At 46.0% G+C, this 18594-nt stretch overlaps 1 protein-coding gene across 2 annotated transcripts in view; it reads left to right on the top strand.

The window, feature by feature from the left end:
• Window positions 1-18594, top strand: part of LOC5520178 — a 131797-nt gene that overhangs the window by 75065 nt on the left and 38138 nt on the right. For both annotated transcript variants that reach the window (XM_032365133.2, XM_048719933.1), the window contains 16 exons: window positions 437-1399; window positions 1755-2224; window positions 2923-3164; window positions 3577-3768; window positions 4901-5015; window positions 5950-6322; window positions 6914-7418; window positions 7614-7792; window positions 8220-8677; window positions 9033-9729; window positions 11251-12139; window positions 12400-15686; window positions 15850-16086; window positions 16656-16903; window positions 17559-17808; window positions 18288-18530. In XM_032365133.2, the coding sequence (XP_032221024.2) occupies window positions 437-1399; window positions 1755-2224; window positions 2923-3164; window positions 3577-3768; window positions 4901-5015; window positions 5950-6322; window positions 6914-7418; window positions 7614-7792; window positions 8220-8677; window positions 9033-9729; window positions 11251-12139; window positions 12400-15686; window positions 15850-16086; window positions 16656-16903; window positions 17559-17808; window positions 18288-18530 (9348 nt within the window). The remainder of the gene's footprint in view (window positions 1-436; window positions 1400-1754; window positions 2225-2922; window positions 3165-3576; window positions 3769-4900; window positions 5016-5949; window positions 6323-6913; window positions 7419-7613; window positions 7793-8219; window positions 8678-9032; window positions 9730-11250; window positions 12140-12399; window positions 15687-15849; window positions 16087-16655; window positions 16904-17558; window positions 17809-18287; window positions 18531-18594) is intronic.

Here is an 18594-nt window from a genome sequence, read left to right as displayed (position 1 = left end):
CTATGGTTTTCACGGATAAACTGTAATCATGTCCAATATCAACCGGGTATGCTGGGGCGTATAATTCTATAGTGTGAACGTTCGTTTGTAATCCCGTGTGTGCAGCGGTCGTAAAAACAAAATGTAATCATGTAATCATGTAATCACTGTTACACAATATCGACCCAAGCTCACGAGACTTGATTAATACTTGTTTATATTTTATCCTTACAAAAACACAAAAAGGATATATATATATAAAACACAAAAACACAAAAAGGATATATATATATATATCCTTTTTGTGTTTTTGTAAGGATAAAATATAAACAAGTATTAATCAAGTCTCGTGAGCTTGGGTCGATATTGTGTAACAGTGATTACATGCTAACATGTTATGAACTACCAAGACTGCGTTGCTGCATACCTTTTCTAACAGATTTTGATTGATACTCAGGGTATGGTTTTATCGACGTGTCTGGGGGTGTAGGAGGGGGAAGCGACGCTGGAGGCGGCGCGGCTGGCAGGGTGTCCATCGACTGCTCCTCATATCTCTACAAGGGTAACTATCAGACCCTAGGGGGTCTGTCTCTTGGGGGAGGGGCTCATGGGGGCCCCGGTACCCTTTTCATTCGAGATATCCGGGCCAAGCGGTATTACACACAACTTTACATCGACAACGCGATGCGGTCACTATCGGATGTAGTCACCCTGGATGAGTCCAAAACCACACTTTATACGTTCTCGGAGGTTCACCTATGGCGGCGTGCAGCCATTGTCATGGCAATGAGCAAAGGAGGCGCTGTCCTAAAGATCGACAAATTAGTCGGTGATCGCACAGGTCTGATTCGTGCCCTTGGAAACCAAACCATCTACCTAGAAGCCTCGGATACGGCACATAGCGTTTCTAAGCCAGCTGTTAATCTTGCAGTAGAGAAGGATGCGGAGATGTACCTTGGCGCTTCATTTTACGTAATCGGCGACGGCGCGAAAGGCCTGGGTCAGATATCCGGGGACTTTTCTTTCTCTCTTAATGGACGTCTCACCGCCGTGACGTACTTGTTCATAACTAAGAAACTAAAATCGAAATTCTCCCAATACGCGCATACCGCTGACATCCATAACGACACTTTAGTGGTTTCTGAGCCCGGAAAATTAGTACTGGCTATGCTTGAAATACAGGACGGAGCGGAGCTCTTGTTTGATCACTCCAGTGGCATTCAGTGCACTCTTGGCAAAGTTCACATGAAGTACGGATCAAGGATTGTAGCCGATCGTATAAATGCTGATGTAACAACACTGCTAATGGAGGCCGGAAGTAAAATGACTGCTTCTGGGGTCGATAGACCGACACCGCAAGTTGGCCCTAGTCCACCGAGCGCCTGTCGGAACTCCGGTGGTAGTCATGGGAACTACGGAGGTAAAACAAAAAATATCGATCTTAGGATATACCTACACGGCATTGCTTAAACTATACAAGTGATTTCTTTACAATTTTACCGGTTAGTGACTTAAATTATAGTCCACTATACAATGACACGTTTCATTCGTGCTTTTCGCGAAAATAAGGAAAAACCGAAATTAAGAATATAAAACATATGTGACACAAGTTTCAAATACGAGTAAATAAATGCGTTCTGAAAAATGAGAACGGAGCAGTAAGCGAAAATAAAAAGTGCTCGAGAAAGTATATGAATATGGTAGCAGCTTTTAGTGGACCCTGATCAGGGAAACATTAATCAGGCTAAAATTATTTGAAACTCTTTATAATACAGGACACAGCGGAACTAAGGACATCCCGCCATACGGCAGTCTCTACCAGCCACGTGATTATGGCATGGCTGGTTGCCCTGGTAACGCGCCTGGAGGCCATGGAGGTGGCGTGATTCTTTTGGTAATCGGCGACGAACTTTATCTGGACGGGACAATAGAAGCCAATGGCGGCGACGCGTCCAAGGGCTCCGACGCAGGGGGTGGTAGTGGGGGAGGTATTTGGCTCACTGTTGGAAGATTCTCTGGGCATGGAGTGGTCAAGGCGGACGGTGGAAGCGGTGATGACGTCACTTCCGGGGGAGGATCAGGTGGTCGAATTGCACTTCACACCACCACTCAGAACAGGTTCCTCGGAGGGTATTCTGCCCTAGGGGGGACCCCTGGTGATGCTAGTAAAGATTTGACCGAGTATGCTGGAGGCCCGGGAACGGTTTACCTCAGGGACATGCGCAGTGGCTACATGTTTTCCCAGGTAACTGATGTGCGATAATTGGTAATTAATAATTGGAGGGTTTGTTTTTATAGTATTATGTAGCTATGAATCATTGGAAATAATTAGAGATGTTTCATAGAAACGATGGTGTTTTTGATGATCATAATGATGGTGATGATGTTGGTGGTGGTGATGATGATAATTATACAGGTGCTGATTGTGATGGTGGTAATAGTGATGATGGTTATGATATTGATGTTGTTGGTGTAGATGATGGTGATGTTGGTGGTGATGATAGTGATGATGGTGGTGATGATAGTGATGATGGTGGTTATGATAGTGATGATGATTGTGGTGACAGTGATGTTGGTGGTGTAGAGGATAGTGATGTTGGTGGTTGTGATGATAGTGATGATGGTGGTTATGATAGTGATGTTAGTGGTGTAGATGAGAGTGATGATAGTGATGTTGATGGTGATGATCGTGATAATGGTGGTGTAGATGATAGTGATGATGGTTTTGATGATAGTGATGATGGTGTTGATGATTGTGATGCTGGTGGTGATGATAGTGATGTTGGTGTAGATGATAGGGATGTTGATGGTGGTGATGATAGTGATGAGGATGGTGATGATAGTGATGATAATGTTTATGATGGTGGTGTTGATGATAATAATGATTGATGTTTATGCTGTCGATAATCATGACAATGCCTACTAATGATTTCGTGGTTCTAGCTTTGTATAGACAACAAGAACCGACCATGGACCCATTACGTCACGCTTAACGAAAGCCTGACGTCATACGAGTTTGACGAGGTCCACCTTATAAGGAAGGCGTCCCTGCACGTGGTGGATGATGGGAAGGAACGTAAACTTACGATACACAAGGTCTTTGGGGACCGCACAGGACTCATCCATGTGCACAGAAACCAGACGTTACAAGTCGAGTACAAGGAGGCCACCTATACTATCACCAGGTGAGTCACCGACGAGTTGATATCTGGGGGGGGGGGGGGGGTAGAAGGGACAACGATGACGAACGGATGATGGAGGACGCCACGGCAGTACCTTAACGCTAAGCGCCTAAATACAATGCTAGTTTATATAAACTATAACAAACACTTTTAATATGAGAGCATTTGAGTCAAATTTCTTTCCCCGTTACTCTCTTATCCACCCCTTCTTTCATTCGTATATAGCTTTCTCCTATGTGTCACTAATCTATTGCCTACCGCCGCACACACAAATCCTTTCTTTCTCGCTACTGTTCTTCTAGCCGTTAAATACTACAATAATATACTAATTAGCTCCTCGGTTCAAACATTTAATCCAATCATTTGACGCATAAACGCCAAAATGTCAACTATATGGGCTGACTTTCCCCTACAGGACGGCCAGCAACTTTAAGATCGACAACTTCGCTTCGCTAATCATGTCCACTATCGTTCACATCGTGGGGCGTGGCTCTGTGGCGTTTGCCTGGGACGGTCGTCTTAGCAACGTCCATCATCTCCATGTGGCGTATGGCCGTAAGGTCTTGATAGGCACGCATGCGCACACGGCTGCTATCGATAATGGCAGGTAAGAAAAGCTACGATGGTGCTGGCGAGTGTTGGCGAAATGTTGTTCAAACTTTTGCTTCGCCAGCATTTCCTTTGTCTCGTGGTCATTCCATCATATTACAGCTTTGCTGGCGCAGTTTGAACACAAACCCAGCATACTGGGCTCTTTTGCGTCGTTTCAAACGATGGAGTCTATAGAGAAAAATAGGTCACGTCCAAATAATACTGTCATTTCAAAGAGACAAAACCTTACCGTATCTATAAATAAAGAAAACTGCAATTTTTTTGGTCACGAAACCGATATAATGTATCATGCGAAATCCCACGTGCTACGTCCTAATTCTCAGGTTAAATCCATTGTCTTGTCACTCGTAATCGGTAACATGGCGACCGTTACAACATCAGGGGACAAAATAGACCCACATTCAACCGGAATCCATCGGAATCGTTGGTTGCCTTTTAAAAACACAAGTGAAATGGTGGGGTTTTGGGTTGCCTTTGGTCCCGTCATGCATCAAACACCAGTCACGCGTAAACTTATTACCAACATGCTGGCCATGTGTTGGGGCAGTTTGCACACCGGCCTAACTCCGGCCCAGCACTCGGTCAGGATTGCTGGCCATGTAATGCTGACTTGTGCTGGCGCAGCTTGCACAGGGCTCTAAAACTCGAGTGACAGTTTCGAGAACATTTCTTATTATAAGTTGTACCGTGAGTTACACTGTTTCTTCGTTGAACCAACAAGCCCCATGATATACAGGCCCGTACCCAGGGGGGGGGGGGGGGGTGCAGGGGGTGCGAAAACACACACACAACGGCCGAAGGTCCACTTTCGGTTCCCAATGGACGTTCTATTTGTAGACAAAACTATAAAGCATAAGCTAGTTCACTTTGGTATGTAGCCAAATCCGACAATAAACGTCCCGTGGAGATACTGCAAAGGCATAAAAAAATCTCTTTTTGTTCTTTCGGGGATGGTCAGATTCTTGTGTCTTTAGATTAACAATGACATTTGGCGTCTTTTTCCTGTAGAAGTATTTTTTTATCCCAGAGGGGTTAGAGAAAATGGTTTACGTGGAAATGTTGAGAGGGGGGAAGGTATTGTAGGTAAGGGGTGGAGTATAATAAACTAAACTATCATTTCCCTGTAGGTATGTGTGGGTGGATCATGATGGAGAGTTCACCTTTGCAACTCTCGAGTTTGGTAGCGGGACGACAATAGACTTCCCGCCTCCTATGGGCGTACGCTTCACTATTGGGTTACTGGTAAGAGCTGAATATACTTTACTATTGGATAACTGGTTAACGCTAAACATACTTCACTATTTACTTACTGCTGAGACTTGAATATGCTTCAGTATTGGATTACAGGTAAGACTTTAATATACTTCGCTATTGATATTACTGGTGAGACTTGGACATACTTCACTATTGGATTGGTAAGACTTCCACATACTTCACTATTAAATTACTGATGAGACTTAAATATGCTTCACTGTTGAATGATGCTTCTCTTTTACTGGTAAGACTTGAAGATGCTTTACTATTGAATTACTGATGAGACTTGAAGATGCTTCACTGTTAAATTACTGATGAGACTTAAATATGCTTCACTGTTGAATGATGCTTCTCTTTTACTGGTAAGACTTGAAGATGCTTTACTATTGAATTACTGGTGAGACTTGAAGATGCTTCACTATTAAATTACTGGTAAGACTTGAACATGCTTCACTATTGGATTACTGGTAAGACTTGAAGTTGCTTCACTATTGGATTACTGGTAAGACTTGAAAATGCTTCACTATTGAATTACTGGTAAGACTTGAAGATGCTTCTCTATTGGATTACTGGTAAGACTTGAAGATGCATCTTTATTGGATTACTGGTAAGACTTGAAGATGCTTCTCTATTGGATTACTGGTGAGACTTGAACATGCTTCACTATTGGATTACTGGTAAGAGCTAAATATACTTCACTATTGGATTGAGTTCATAGGCACTCGGCATGTTGGGACAATTGAAGCGGACGCAATAGGCGACTTGTACTAGCAGAAAACGTGACTTTTTGTGTGGCAAACTCGCGTACGCTTAGGATTTTAAAGGGAAAATAACAGCAAAAAAGGCACGATTTACCCGAACTATCTGAAGACAAACATAAATCAACGTAGACTTAATGTGTAGCTGGCTTATTCCTTAATAGGATATCAAATTCAACTGCGGCTTCACTGGGGAGTTCTTCGAAATCGACGCCACAGATTTCTACCTTGAGCCAAATGCGAGGTTGCTATGCAACGGTCGAGGGTACACTGGCTTCTTTTCGGGATCTGGCAGGAATTCTTCGAGTGGCGGGTCCGGAGCGGGACACGCGACACTTGGAGGGAATGGCGAATCCCTAGAGGGGGGTCTTGAGTATGGCTCAATATATGAACCAATCCTAGCTGGCGCCCACGGTGGTAGTGGACCAGGTGGCAGCGGAGGTCGTGGTGGAGGAAGACTTCGTGTAAATGTGGGTTATGCCTTTGTACTTGATGGTGTTATTGACGCTAATGCGGATGACGCACCCAAGAACTCAGGTGAGATCACATTTCAGAAAGCCTTTACCTTAAAATGTTATTATTGCAAATAAGGAGCTAATCCGGCAATGAGAGTAGCGGCAGTGCTCCTTGCATTTTGGCGCCACGTTTCAAATCTACCACAAAGTGCTAAGATGAATGGCCCTTTGGTTTGCTCTTGAACGTAAAAATGTTGATTAGTGAGAATCACATGTAGCCCAGTGGTTGATTCCTCTCACCACATGGCACGGCACCGCATGGTGCCGTTATCTTTATGGAAACGGATCGATTCCCGGTCGAAACATGCGTATGTGGGCTTACTAGTAGCTTGTGTTCCTCAGTCCCAGTATTTGTATTTTTGATTTGTATCATGATTTTAACATATAATACATATAAAGCGCATGGAACATGCTGATTTAAGAGCCATATGTATCATCTATTTGCAAGGAAAAAGAAAAATGCGACTGGCATTTAGTTTATTGACAGAACAACGAAATGTCTTATGTTAATGAATAAGGAAGCCAGTATAATTTTTGTCTGCCCTCAACTGATGCTTATAACCAGGATGGTTTTAGTTTATACAAATGATATTCATCTTTTCTCTGTAATAAGGTGGTGGCGGTGGCAGTGGTGGAAGTGTTTGGATCAAAACTGCGTTCCTCCGTGGACACGGTACAATCTCTGCCCTTGGGGGGAAGGGTGATACAACGGGGGCTGCCCGTGGGGGTAGTGGGTCAGGAGGCCGTATTGCTCTTCACATCCTCACCAAAGACGAATACCGTGGCGGATATGTGGCGCTCGGGGGACTGGGCCCAGGACCTCAGCATGGAGGTACTGGTAGCGTGTACGTGGAAGAGAATCGCGGGCGCAAGTTGTACCGGCGGTTATACCTTGATAACCAGAATGCACTGCCACCAAAGGTCTTCACTTTGGATCAGAGGAATCCTAAAATAGGGAATGGAACGGAAGAGAACGGTGCGGATTTTGGATTTGATGAGTTGATGCTTCAGCGGCAGGTGATGTTCAGGATTGTAAGTGCGAGTGCCGTACCGTCCATATCCGTACAAACCATCCTCGGCGACGGCTCGTCAACATTACACGTACAGAACAATCAGAGGTAAGTAAGTGTTGTGGCGAGGGGGGAGGGGGCTGGTAAATGACCTTTGTACTAAGAGGGAGGGGTAAGTTGAAGGTTAGTGGAGAAAAGGTTTGCGCTATGCCCTCCCGGTGGGTGTACCACGAAATCTGTTGAGACTCGTTAACGTACACGTTCTATTTCCTACTCATTAACACATGTACATATATTTTACAGGTTTTTCATCGAGTACGAGGAGGTTACGCAGCGGCGATCATTCCCGCGGGTGAATTTCCAGGTAGACTATGGTGGCGAGATGATGCTTGTATCCGACTTCCACGTGACCGGGCTCAAGACGCCCGCCATCCAACTTAACGGCAGGATCAGTGGTGTTTCCAACATAACACTCGCCGAAGGTAAGTACCGCAAGGACAAACGAAGGCGGTCAGCGGTTGTTCGTCTGAGTGTCCTTATTTGTAAATGTAGTTAAATCTCTAAGTTTAACTTTTTTCGGTCAAAGACAGTATTGTCTTCTGTTGCTCACTTTAAAACGTAGTAGAAGCAACTGCAATTTAGCGAAATGTTGTTATTATAATAATTACGGAATTATAAATTCGAGTCATAACAAAAACTTTATACCGGCGGCCGGGATTTGAAAAAGGCATTGGAAACGGGGTGCTACGACTTGATGAGTGAAATTGCATTACATAGCATTCATGAAACGATAAATCCCAAACTTTCCCTTAATTTTTCAGGAAATTAGATTATTTTTGTGTTACAAGTTTGGACCAAATTATTCTCATGATCCCGTTCACGTCGTTTTTTCTGCATTTCTTCTCTAAGGTCGGCAAATTCACGTTGGCGCCAACGCAAGCAACGCACAACTGAAGAACGGGACATACACGGTACCTCCCTCTGACGGCCACCTCTCCTTCGGCGTTGTCCTTCTGGAGGCAAAGGCCCAACTCCTCTTCGCTCTGAACATGAGCCTTGACACTGAATCGCTACACATGAGAAAAAGCACACTCGTATCAGCTGACAACATCCAAATGACATGCGCACAGTCTCTTCTAGAAGGAGGCGCGGTTATCAGTACATCAGCTCGTGGACCACAAAGGGGCATGGGCCCAGCTCCGGGTCAAGAGAAAGGAGGGACTGGGTCTGGTGGCGGGCATGGCGGGGAAGGAGGGCCTAGCAGCCTGGCCGCGGGGGGTGCCGGGTATGGGTCGTACCTACTGCCAGTGCACCCTGGGAGTGGAGGAGGAGGAGCTAGCGGTGGAAGAGGAGGCGGTACAATCGAGGTCAGTCATAAGCTGTTCAAGAAGTGCTTTGGAATTGACCAAATGTCACGCATGTGATAATGACACATACAGCTATTACAGAAAGCAATTTATAAAGAAGTAGCATGAAATCTACCTTAAAGCGCACATGAAAGATCTAGAAACTTGTTGTCAGAAAGCAATAATTATTTCAATCAGACGTGTGTCATGTTTTAGGTGTTGTAGTATAGTGTCGACCAAATCACTTTCTATCAGATGAAGCTGTGAATATGTGCAAAAAGCGCAAAGCGAAATGCCCCTTGAAAAGTTTATTTACGGGTAGGGTTCTTACTGTGTAATCTTTCAAAAGAAACTAATCGACGTCCTTCTTCTTTAGCTGTCGATTGGTAACTCTCTTCATCTTGACGGCCAAATCCTTAACACGGGCGGAAATGCAGAATCAAACAGCGGCGGCGGAAGTGGAGGAAGCATATTAATTAGTGCTACACTCTTTTCCGGTCACGGTGTTATTTCCGCTTCCGGCGGAGCCGGAAGTGGTACTGGAGGTGGCGGATCAGGTGGTCGTGTAGCTGCGCACGTGTCATGGCTACGGGAATATGCCGGGGAGTATACGGCATTCGGAGGCCTAGGGTACAAAGCTGGGGCTGCTGGTACAGTTTACTACACCGACACAAACCAAGGTCTCTCGCACCGCCCACTGATTCAGACAGGTAACAAGACAGAGTTCGGGTTCGGCTTCAATAAACTCATAATTGATAATGACAATCGCAACCCTGATATCCCGACGATGATCATCAACGAAAGAGATACGTACTACGAGCTCAAGGAGCTTGACATCAAGCACCACGCCCTGCTGCATATCCACGGTTCGGACGCTAGACTGGTGGTTCATAACTTTACAGGTGACCGGACAGGACTGGTCCACTTGAGGTCCGGACAGAAGATGTTTGTGGAAGTGGTGGAGTCATCCAAGGGGTACACAGTAGCGTCTGTTAGTTACAAGGTTGATCAAGGGGCGGAAATCGTGTTCCCTTACTCGTTGACTTTACTCGGCACGCGCTGTGTATTTGAAGGTGTGTATCTGACATTAGAACTAGAGTGAAATGTTGAGTATTTGTTTAGCGCAAATTAAGACAGCGAGATGATAGAATGCGCTTCACGTTTTTGTGACTTTACTCGCCAGTGTAAAGATACGGACCAGTGTTGCAACTGTTCATTGTATAACGCTAGCTTTTTATACCCCACAATTTTGAACTCGGTCTCAATATTTCTCTAATTGTGAAATAGTTATCTAAGACCCCGTCCCCACGTATCTGTTTTCGTTTGAAAATGCAACCTTTTTGTTAAGGATACGGATATCGTCCACACGGAAACGCGAAAACGATGACAGAAAATGGAAATATTTGAAAACGATCTCCAGAGTGTAACAATTTAAAAAACATACCCTTTTGTTGACGTGGGACGGACGAAAACGGAACCTCTCGCAAACGATGGCGTGATAACTCAGGTCCAGTCAACTTGGCGCGCGAGTACGCATGCGCTGTAGAACTTATTCGTTATTCGTTTTTGTATCGTTTCTGGGTTTTCGTGGAGACGAGTCGTATCAAAATGTAAAGGCTTCGTGTATACGCGGATCTTTTTGAAAACGGAACAAAAGGTTGCGTTTTCAATTGAAAACGGATACGTGGGGAGAGGGTTTAATTTCTCGTCTACATACTGTCATTCTCGTGGACTGAGGGCGTAAATAGTGGATTAGCATATGTCCCTGGCGTAAATAGTGGATTAGCATATGTCCCTGGCGTAAATAGTGGATTAGCATATGTCCCTGGCGTAAATAGTGGATTAGCATATGTCCCTGGCGTAAATAGTGGATTAGCATATGTCCCTGGCGTGAATAGTGGATTAGCATATGTCCCTGGCGTGAATAGTGGATTAGCATATGTCCCTGGCGTAAATAGTGTATTAGCATATGTCCCTGGCGTAAATAGTGGATTAGCATATGTCCCTGGCGTAAATAGTGGATTAGCATATGTCCCTGGCGAAATAGTGGATTAGCATATGTCCCTGGCGTAAATAGTGGATTAGCATATGTCCCTGGCGTAAATAGTGGATTAGCATATGTCCCTGGCGTAAATAGTGGATTAGCATATGTCCCTGGCGTAAATAGTGAATTAGCATATGTCCCTGGCGTAAATAGTGGATTAGCATATGTCCCTGGCGTAAATAGTGGATTAGCATATGTCCCTGGCGCAAATAGTGGATTAGCATATGTCCCTGGCGTAAATAGTGGATAAGCATATGTCCCTGGCGTGAATAGTGGATTAGCATATGTCCCTGGCGTGAATAGTGGATTAGCATATGTCCCTGGCGTAAATAATGGATTAGCATATGTCCCTGGCGCCCCGAGGGGGGTTGGAAACCACCTGCAGTTTACGCGGCTTGAGACTAAACTCGATTGTGATAGGGGGTGAAAGGCAACGAGATCTTATACCAGAATGTATCATCTGAGAAAATTTTGAGAATCGTGGGATTAAACAGAAAAGTTATTGTTTTGTCCGAACTCTGAAATATGTTTGTGTTGGTTTTGTTATCAGGTCTTGTGGTTGGTGTATACCGCATGTATGTCACTGAGGGATCCGGAGTCATTTTCACATCGACAACACAAACAGGGATCAAAGATAACGGCACCTATCAAGTACTAACCGAGCCAGGAAACATCACCTTCCCTGAGATATACATCCAAAAAGGTTCTCGCTTGGATTTTTCCAGAATCAACTCGACTTTAACGATCACTGCACTTATCTTTCGTGTCAAATACCACGCTACAGTAAACGTCAATCACGGAAATATTGACAGCTCATGGGCGTGGCTTGAGAGCAGGGGACGGATAATATTGGACGGGAAAGGATATCAAGCAGAGGAGGGAGTGGGACGTGGCAGTACTGTGAGGGGTGTCGGAACCGGTGCAGGACACGGAGGGGAGGGGGCTGCGTCTCAAGCAAACACTTCCGGTGGCCTGCCGTATGGCTCCGTCTACAAGCCTCTGGACTATGGCAGTGGAGGCGGTAATGGGCGTGGTCGTGGCGGTGCAGGGGGAGGATTACTCCATTGGAGAATCGGACAGGAAATAGAGCTGGACGGTTTACTTACTTTGAGGGGATTAAATGGAACTGGAACAGACTCTGGAGGCGGGAGTGGGGGAAGCATCTTGATCGAGTGCACTAATTTTACGGGTTACGGTGAAGTGAATGTTCAAGGTGGTGACGGTGTAGGGGAGGGGTCGGGAGGTGCCGGTGGTCGTATTGCAGCGCATGTGCACTTTAGACATAAATTTGCGGGCACATACAAGGCTTACGGAGGTATGGGGAGGTCAATTGCTGCAGCCGGTACAGTCTATGTGGAAGAAACAGCCCGTGGTCCTCAATACGCCGACATGAAGTATGATACGAGCACCAACAAGACCATTGTTACTGAGACTCATAGGTGAGCTAAACACGGGTCCGTATATCTCATAAGCGTGAGACTTTATGTTGTCTATGCGACATTTTGGGAAAAAGGCTAATAATCTTGGTAACATTCCCAACTTTGGGCACATCTCCTAGCTTCTAGCTTTTCTAAACCTCTGTTTATCTCTCTGCTTTGCGTGTCTTTGCGCTTAAAATAGAGATTCTCAAGCTATTTATGTCGTACATGCTATCAAATAGTTTTAACCATTAAATATTTCATGTGGTGCCCTTTTTCAGATATATGGAAGTCGACAACGAAGATCGTAAGACCAAATGGAACTCAATTCTCCTCGAAAGCGAGCACGTGAGCTATGAGCTTGATGAATTATTCCTCACAAGGCACGCCAACCTACAAGTCCGTCATCCACCGGGGGCTTCCAATGTTACTGTTATTGTCCATCGTTTCCTTGGCGACGGAACCGGACGTTTTCATCTGCGTGAAAACCAAACGATCTTCGTCGAAGTCGTGGAGTCTGAGACGAATGAGACGACTGCGCCGTGTAGCTTTAAGATAGACGAAGGCGCGGAGATCGTGTTCCCTGCAGTCGTCAATATCTACGGAACAAGGTCGATAGTCGAGGGTCGCATGACGGGTGTTCATGACCTCATTATTGCAAACGGTGGTAGTTTAGAAGTTGCGTCAACGACGCAAACGGCACGAGTAGAAAATCGGCGTTATATTGAGATCGATGAGAAAGGGAACTTCTCGTTTGCGAGCGTCACTGTTGAGAGGAACTCTCTTCTAACTTTCAGTCGTGTCAAGTACGACTTGAGTCTTTCGTGCGCCGAGTTCAGAACGAAATATGAAGGCCTTGTGTCCATGAACCATGGCTCCATCTACTCTACTTTTGGGTGGATTGAAAGCAAGGGGGTCGTCAAGATGGATGGGCGTGGTTTTGGCCCTGAGAGTGGAACGGGTAGAGGAAGCAGTCCAGGGAGTATCGGCACGGGCGCTGGACATGGAGGTGACGGAGGAAAGAGTGATTCTATCCTAGGAGGTCTCCCGTACGATTCTGTATATCGTCCGAGATTATTCGGTAGCGGTGGGGGCAACGGTAGAGGGACTGGAGGCTCTGGTGGTGGTCACCTTTTATGGGACGTCGCAAAAAGACTGCAGATAAACGGTCTTCTGTCATCAAATGGTACTGATGCCAGCGGCTCTGACGCAGGTGGTGGTAGCGGTGGCAGTGTCCTCGTGCTGACCACCAACATGACCGGACACGGAGAAATCGCGGTTGCAGGGGGTAAGGGCACTGGTCAGGGCGGTGGTGGCGCAGGGGGGAGAGTAGGCATCCACTGCAGGTGGAGGTACACATACGGAGGGCGGTTCACGGATCGAGGCGGTCGAGGAAAGTACGGCGGTGCTGCTGGCACGATATACAAGGAGGAGAACTACCGTCCCCTTGAGTACCGACACCTGAAGTACAGCAAGGAGAAGAATACTACATTGTTGGCTGTAGATCACACGTATGTCCACATTGACAACGCAGGCTATGATGTACCTGGAGCAACTATGTTGATGGAAGAAGACACCCTTTTCTACGAATTCGACGAGATGGAACTTACTGGGTACTCAAGACTTCTAGTCTATCACCCCGGCAACGAGACCGTTACCGTGGTAACCCACAGGTTCATTGGTGACAAGTCAGGGCAATTTCACCTTCGTAACGATCAGAAGGTGTATGTAGAGGTGGTGGAGTCAGTGACGAATTCTACCGAAGCGCCTTGTAGCTATCGCATCGATGTCGGTGCGGAGATTATTCTCCCTGCGGAGTTCCACATGCACGGTACTAGGACTGTTATTGCTGGAATGTTCACCGGTGTGCATGACTTGAAAATATCATTCGGCGCTACTGTGGATTTTTACTCCACCGCACAAACAGCCTTAGTAGAGAATAACACATATACTTTCATATCAGAGCCAGGTAACGTCTCATTTGCAACAATTATTGTAAAGCGAGGCGGTGACGTGGAGTTTAGAAATGTGAACACATTCCTGAAAGTAACATCCAACGAGCTGGCTGTTAAGTACCAAGGCCTTTTCCACATGAATCGGGGTGAAGTTCTTTCATCGCTTGCTTGGTTGGAGAGTCAAGGACACTTTAAACTTGACGGGGGAGGATTTGGTTCTGAGGCGGGCCCTGGTAAAGGGGTGACTTTCATAAGGAGTTCGGTTAGTATCGGTAGTGGTGCAGGACACGGCGGAAGGGGTGCAGTATCTGGTGGCACTGCTTATGGCTCAGTGTATACCCCATCGGAACCAGGTAGCGGTGGAGGAGATGGCAGTGGCAGAGGTGGTACCGGTGGAGGCGAGCTACTCTGGACGATTTCTCAGCACTTGGAACTGAATGGTCTGTTGTCTGCACGCGCTGGTGCGGGAACTGGGACAAATGCCGGTGGCGGTAGCGGTGGAAGTATTCTGGTTAAGACGACTAACATGACGGGACACGGAGAGGTGTCGGTCACAGGAGGTAACGCCACCCATTCTGCCGGGGCGGGGTCTGGCGGCAGGGTGGGGATCCACTGTCGTTGGAGGTATACCTATGGTGGTAAGTTCACGGATCGCGGCGGTATTGGTACAAGTAATGACACAAGCGCTCCTGCAGGGACGGTCTACAAGGAGGAGAACTTTAGGCCGCTTGAGTACAGACACGTGAAGTATCTTAAGGAACACAATCGAACCATGATGGCGGTGGACCACACCTACATTCATGTGGATAACGAGGGCCGAGATGTCCCTGAGGCGACCGTACTAATGGAGGAAGGGACAACCGAGTACGAATTTGATGAAGTTGAGCTAACCGGTTATTCACGCCTTGTCGTCTACCACCCAGATAACGCTACTAACATCACAGTCACAGCGCATCGCTTTCTCGGCGACAGAACGGGGCAATTCCATTTGAGAAAAAAGCAGAAGATTTACGTCGAAGTTGTGGAATCAGAAACCAATAGAACCGAAGCGCCATGCAGCTACTTGATCGACCAAGGTGCTGAGATTGTACTTCCGGCCGAGTTCCACGTGCACGGTGTGCGGACATTGATCCATGGGAGACTGACAGGTGTACATTTCATTTTTATCGAGGACCGAGCAGTACTAACAATATCTTCAACAGCGCATACCGCACTCCTAGAGAATCGCACATATGTGGAGATCACTGAGCCTGGGAACAGCTCTTTTGCCCACGTGATCATAAAGAAGGGAGGACTTCTGGACTTAGTACGCAAAGATGACGTCATTGTTTCGGTGACGTCAGCAGTTTTCGAGGTACAGTACACCGGCACTGTGACGATTAATCACGGCGTATTGTACTCTACATTCGCTCAGATCGAGACCAAGGGATTGGTGAAGCTTGACGGTGCTGGGCACGGGCGTACCGCGGGGGTCGGTGCTGGTTCCGATTCTGGAGTTGGCTCAGGTGGCGGATATGGTGGTGTTGGTGGTGGCAGCGGCGGTATCGCCTACGGATCTGTGTTCAAGCCGGTCGACCTTGGTAGCGGTGGAGGCGGGTCCTGGGGAGGAGCAGGTATGTATTGTTTTCGTCATTGTTGCTTTTGTAGTTAGCGCTATTCTACTTTTAAATGCATGCTTATGTTTTTTATACTACTTTTATGAAATAATAAGTCTTTAGTAAAAGTCAAATATACGCACTGAGTGAGGTGCTGGACACTCTTTGTTTTCATCCCAAGGTGGAGGGTGCCTGCGGTGGATAATAAGCAAGATCATCCACCACGATGGACTGATCTCGGCCAAGGGACAAGACAGCCTGACGGGGGGAGGGAGTGGAGGCAGTATCCTGATAGAGACAATGAACATGACAGGTCACGGAGAAGTGAATGTTAACGGAGGCAGCGTCACAGGCAGCGGTGGTGGAGGGGCTGGGGGAAGAATTGGCATCCATGTCGACTTCCAAAATAACTACGGAGGTGAGGATGGTTCATAAGAGTGCAACGCGTGCTACCGTGGCCACAAAAAATCACTCATGGTCTCCGAAGACCACCCATAAATATTATGAAAAATCATTTTGTTTAGTTGCGCCTATATGTATATATGCCAGCCAGGTTTTACTATCGTATTTGTTATATTACTCGTGATGTTATATAGCCTCCCTTTAATCAAATCCACCATGTATTTACATGCACCAGGCCCGTACCCACGCCGGACGCACGCGCTACCCCCCACAACCACCGAAAGTCCACTTTTTGTTAGACGTGCTATTACTATACATAACTATAAATCATAAGCTAGATCACTCTGGTATGTAGCCAAATCCGACAATAAACGTCAAGTGGAGATACTGAAAATGCATAAAAAATACATTTTTGTCCTTTCGGAGGATATTAGATTTTTATCAGACAATTCCTCCCCTCTTCCCCGGAAAAATTAGGTCCACATTTTCGGATTTTGGATTCTCACAGGTCTCCAAAAGGGTCGTTAAGACCACCCAGAAAAACAACAACCAGTAAATGATATGTCCATTTTCTTTCGTTCTCAGGCTCTTTCCGGTCGGTTGGTGGCACGGGTATCCCACCGTCAAGGTCAGGCGCTGCTGGTACGGTGTATAAGTATGAGAGTCGTCGAGGTCCTCAGTACCGAGAACTAAAGTACAATCCAGACGGCAACTTCACGTACTTCAAGCCTGAACACGCCAAGGTCAAGGTTGATAACGAACACGTGATAGTGGACACGCCCACCGTTGTCATGGAGAATCAGACGGACCAATACGAGTTTGATGAGATGCAGGTTTGTACTGATAGAAGACATTTATACCATGCTCTGACGAAGGGCTAAAGTACGAAACGTCAGCGAAGGTATTACCTTTTCACATAGGCGTAAAACATGCAATTTAATCTTTTTTGTTGATTCATTGCCTGTAGATTCTCTAGTCAGAAATGCAATATGATTAGAAGTGCAGTAAGTTACAATTCCTATATGCAATATGAGCAGAAATGCAACAAGTATCAGTATGGCGTCTTTTAGTTCGATTCCCACAATTCCTATAGCCGCCACTTATAAAGCACTGCGCGTGCCCTGTTGTACAACGTTTCTGTTATCGAGAAAGTGAACCAACAACTCATGCAATTTTTTGTGTGATTTTAACATTTCAAAAGCTCATAATTTTAATAAAGACATATTTTCTCCGTGTCTTTTGTCAAATATACCAGTGCTGTTATTGATGTTATTGATTTGATCAGTAGCTTTTATAGAGTTTATTTCGATGGTCCAACAACGACCAGGTTGGGCTGTTTTGTCTGTTTTTGAAAATAACAGGAATCAGATAGACTTGGCTTGCCCATCTGCGATAAATGATACTTTTAAGTGGAAAAACCATTGAAACTAAAGACCGAAATAAATATTAATATTAGATGTAAGTGACACTTACCTTAATATTCCTCAGGTTGAAGGGCATGCCACCGTTACCTTCTACCACCCCCAGGGTGTGCGTAACGTGACCGTGATCGCTCACGAGGTGACTGGGGATAAGTCGGGCATCGTGAGGCTCACGAAGAGACAGCGGTTATTCGTGTTTGTTGTCATGGCAACGCATACCTATATGGACGCACCTTGTGGCTTCTTCGTTGATGAATACGCGGAAGTTGTTTTCCCGACTGAAGTGATCTTAAGGGGAGAAACATCTGTTATTAAAGGTAAAGATAGATTTAAAATGAACTAGCCACTCTGTCACCCTGTAGAAGTCGGTCACCCTGTGGAAGTCGGTCTCCCTGTGCTATGCGTACGGCGTATGCGTCACATTTTTCTTATGCACATGTTCTAAAAGCTATTTCGTTATAGCAAGCGTCGGTTTACAAATGGCAGTCTAAAAACATTCTGTCCATTCATTTGGGCAGTTCTTGATCCAGTATATTCTCTTTAGCAGCGAATATCAAAATCAGAAGTCAATATTTGTTAACCCACGTCTCCTCTCTCACTGGCTCCGCGCATCAGTTTCTAAGCAAACATAAGATCCTATTTCTTCCTGTGCTTATCCCCCTCTCTAACAGACCTGCCGAGAAAACTTATGTAACGGGGATTCAAAAAATCGGCCAGCTGGTCAAGTTTCACAAGGCCAGTGGTAGGGGTGTCTTTCCTAGCCGTGTTCATGCAATTCAATCCCGTCTCGCTTCAGGTCGTATGACTGGTGTTGAGCGGTTGGTGGTCGAGAGAGGCGGTTCCATAGAGTTCTCCGGTACGGCTCACACCGCCATGCTCGCTACTGAGTCCAAATGGCTTGAAGATAACCCTTTCTACCCCTTCACTCCTGGCCTAATTATTGTCCCTCTCATGGATGTCAATAATGCCGCGTTTGTCACGGTCACTATGACCCCTATCAAGGCCGTGCTGCAGATAGCTCGAGTGACTGTAAAAAAAGGTAAGGTTCGCTTATGCTGGTCTTTTTTATGCTGAGTTTCGTAATGCCTCGAGCACCTCCTCCA

The sequence above is a fragment of the Nematostella vectensis genome, chromosome 12 (genome assembly GCF_932526225.1).
Source record: "Nematostella vectensis chromosome 12, jaNemVect1.1, whole genome shotgun sequence".
NCBI lineage: Eukaryota > Metazoa > Cnidaria > Anthozoa > Actiniaria > Edwardsiidae > Nematostella > Nematostella vectensis.
Note: the sequence above shows the minus strand (reverse complement) of the source record. Positions and strands in the feature narration are given on the sequence as shown.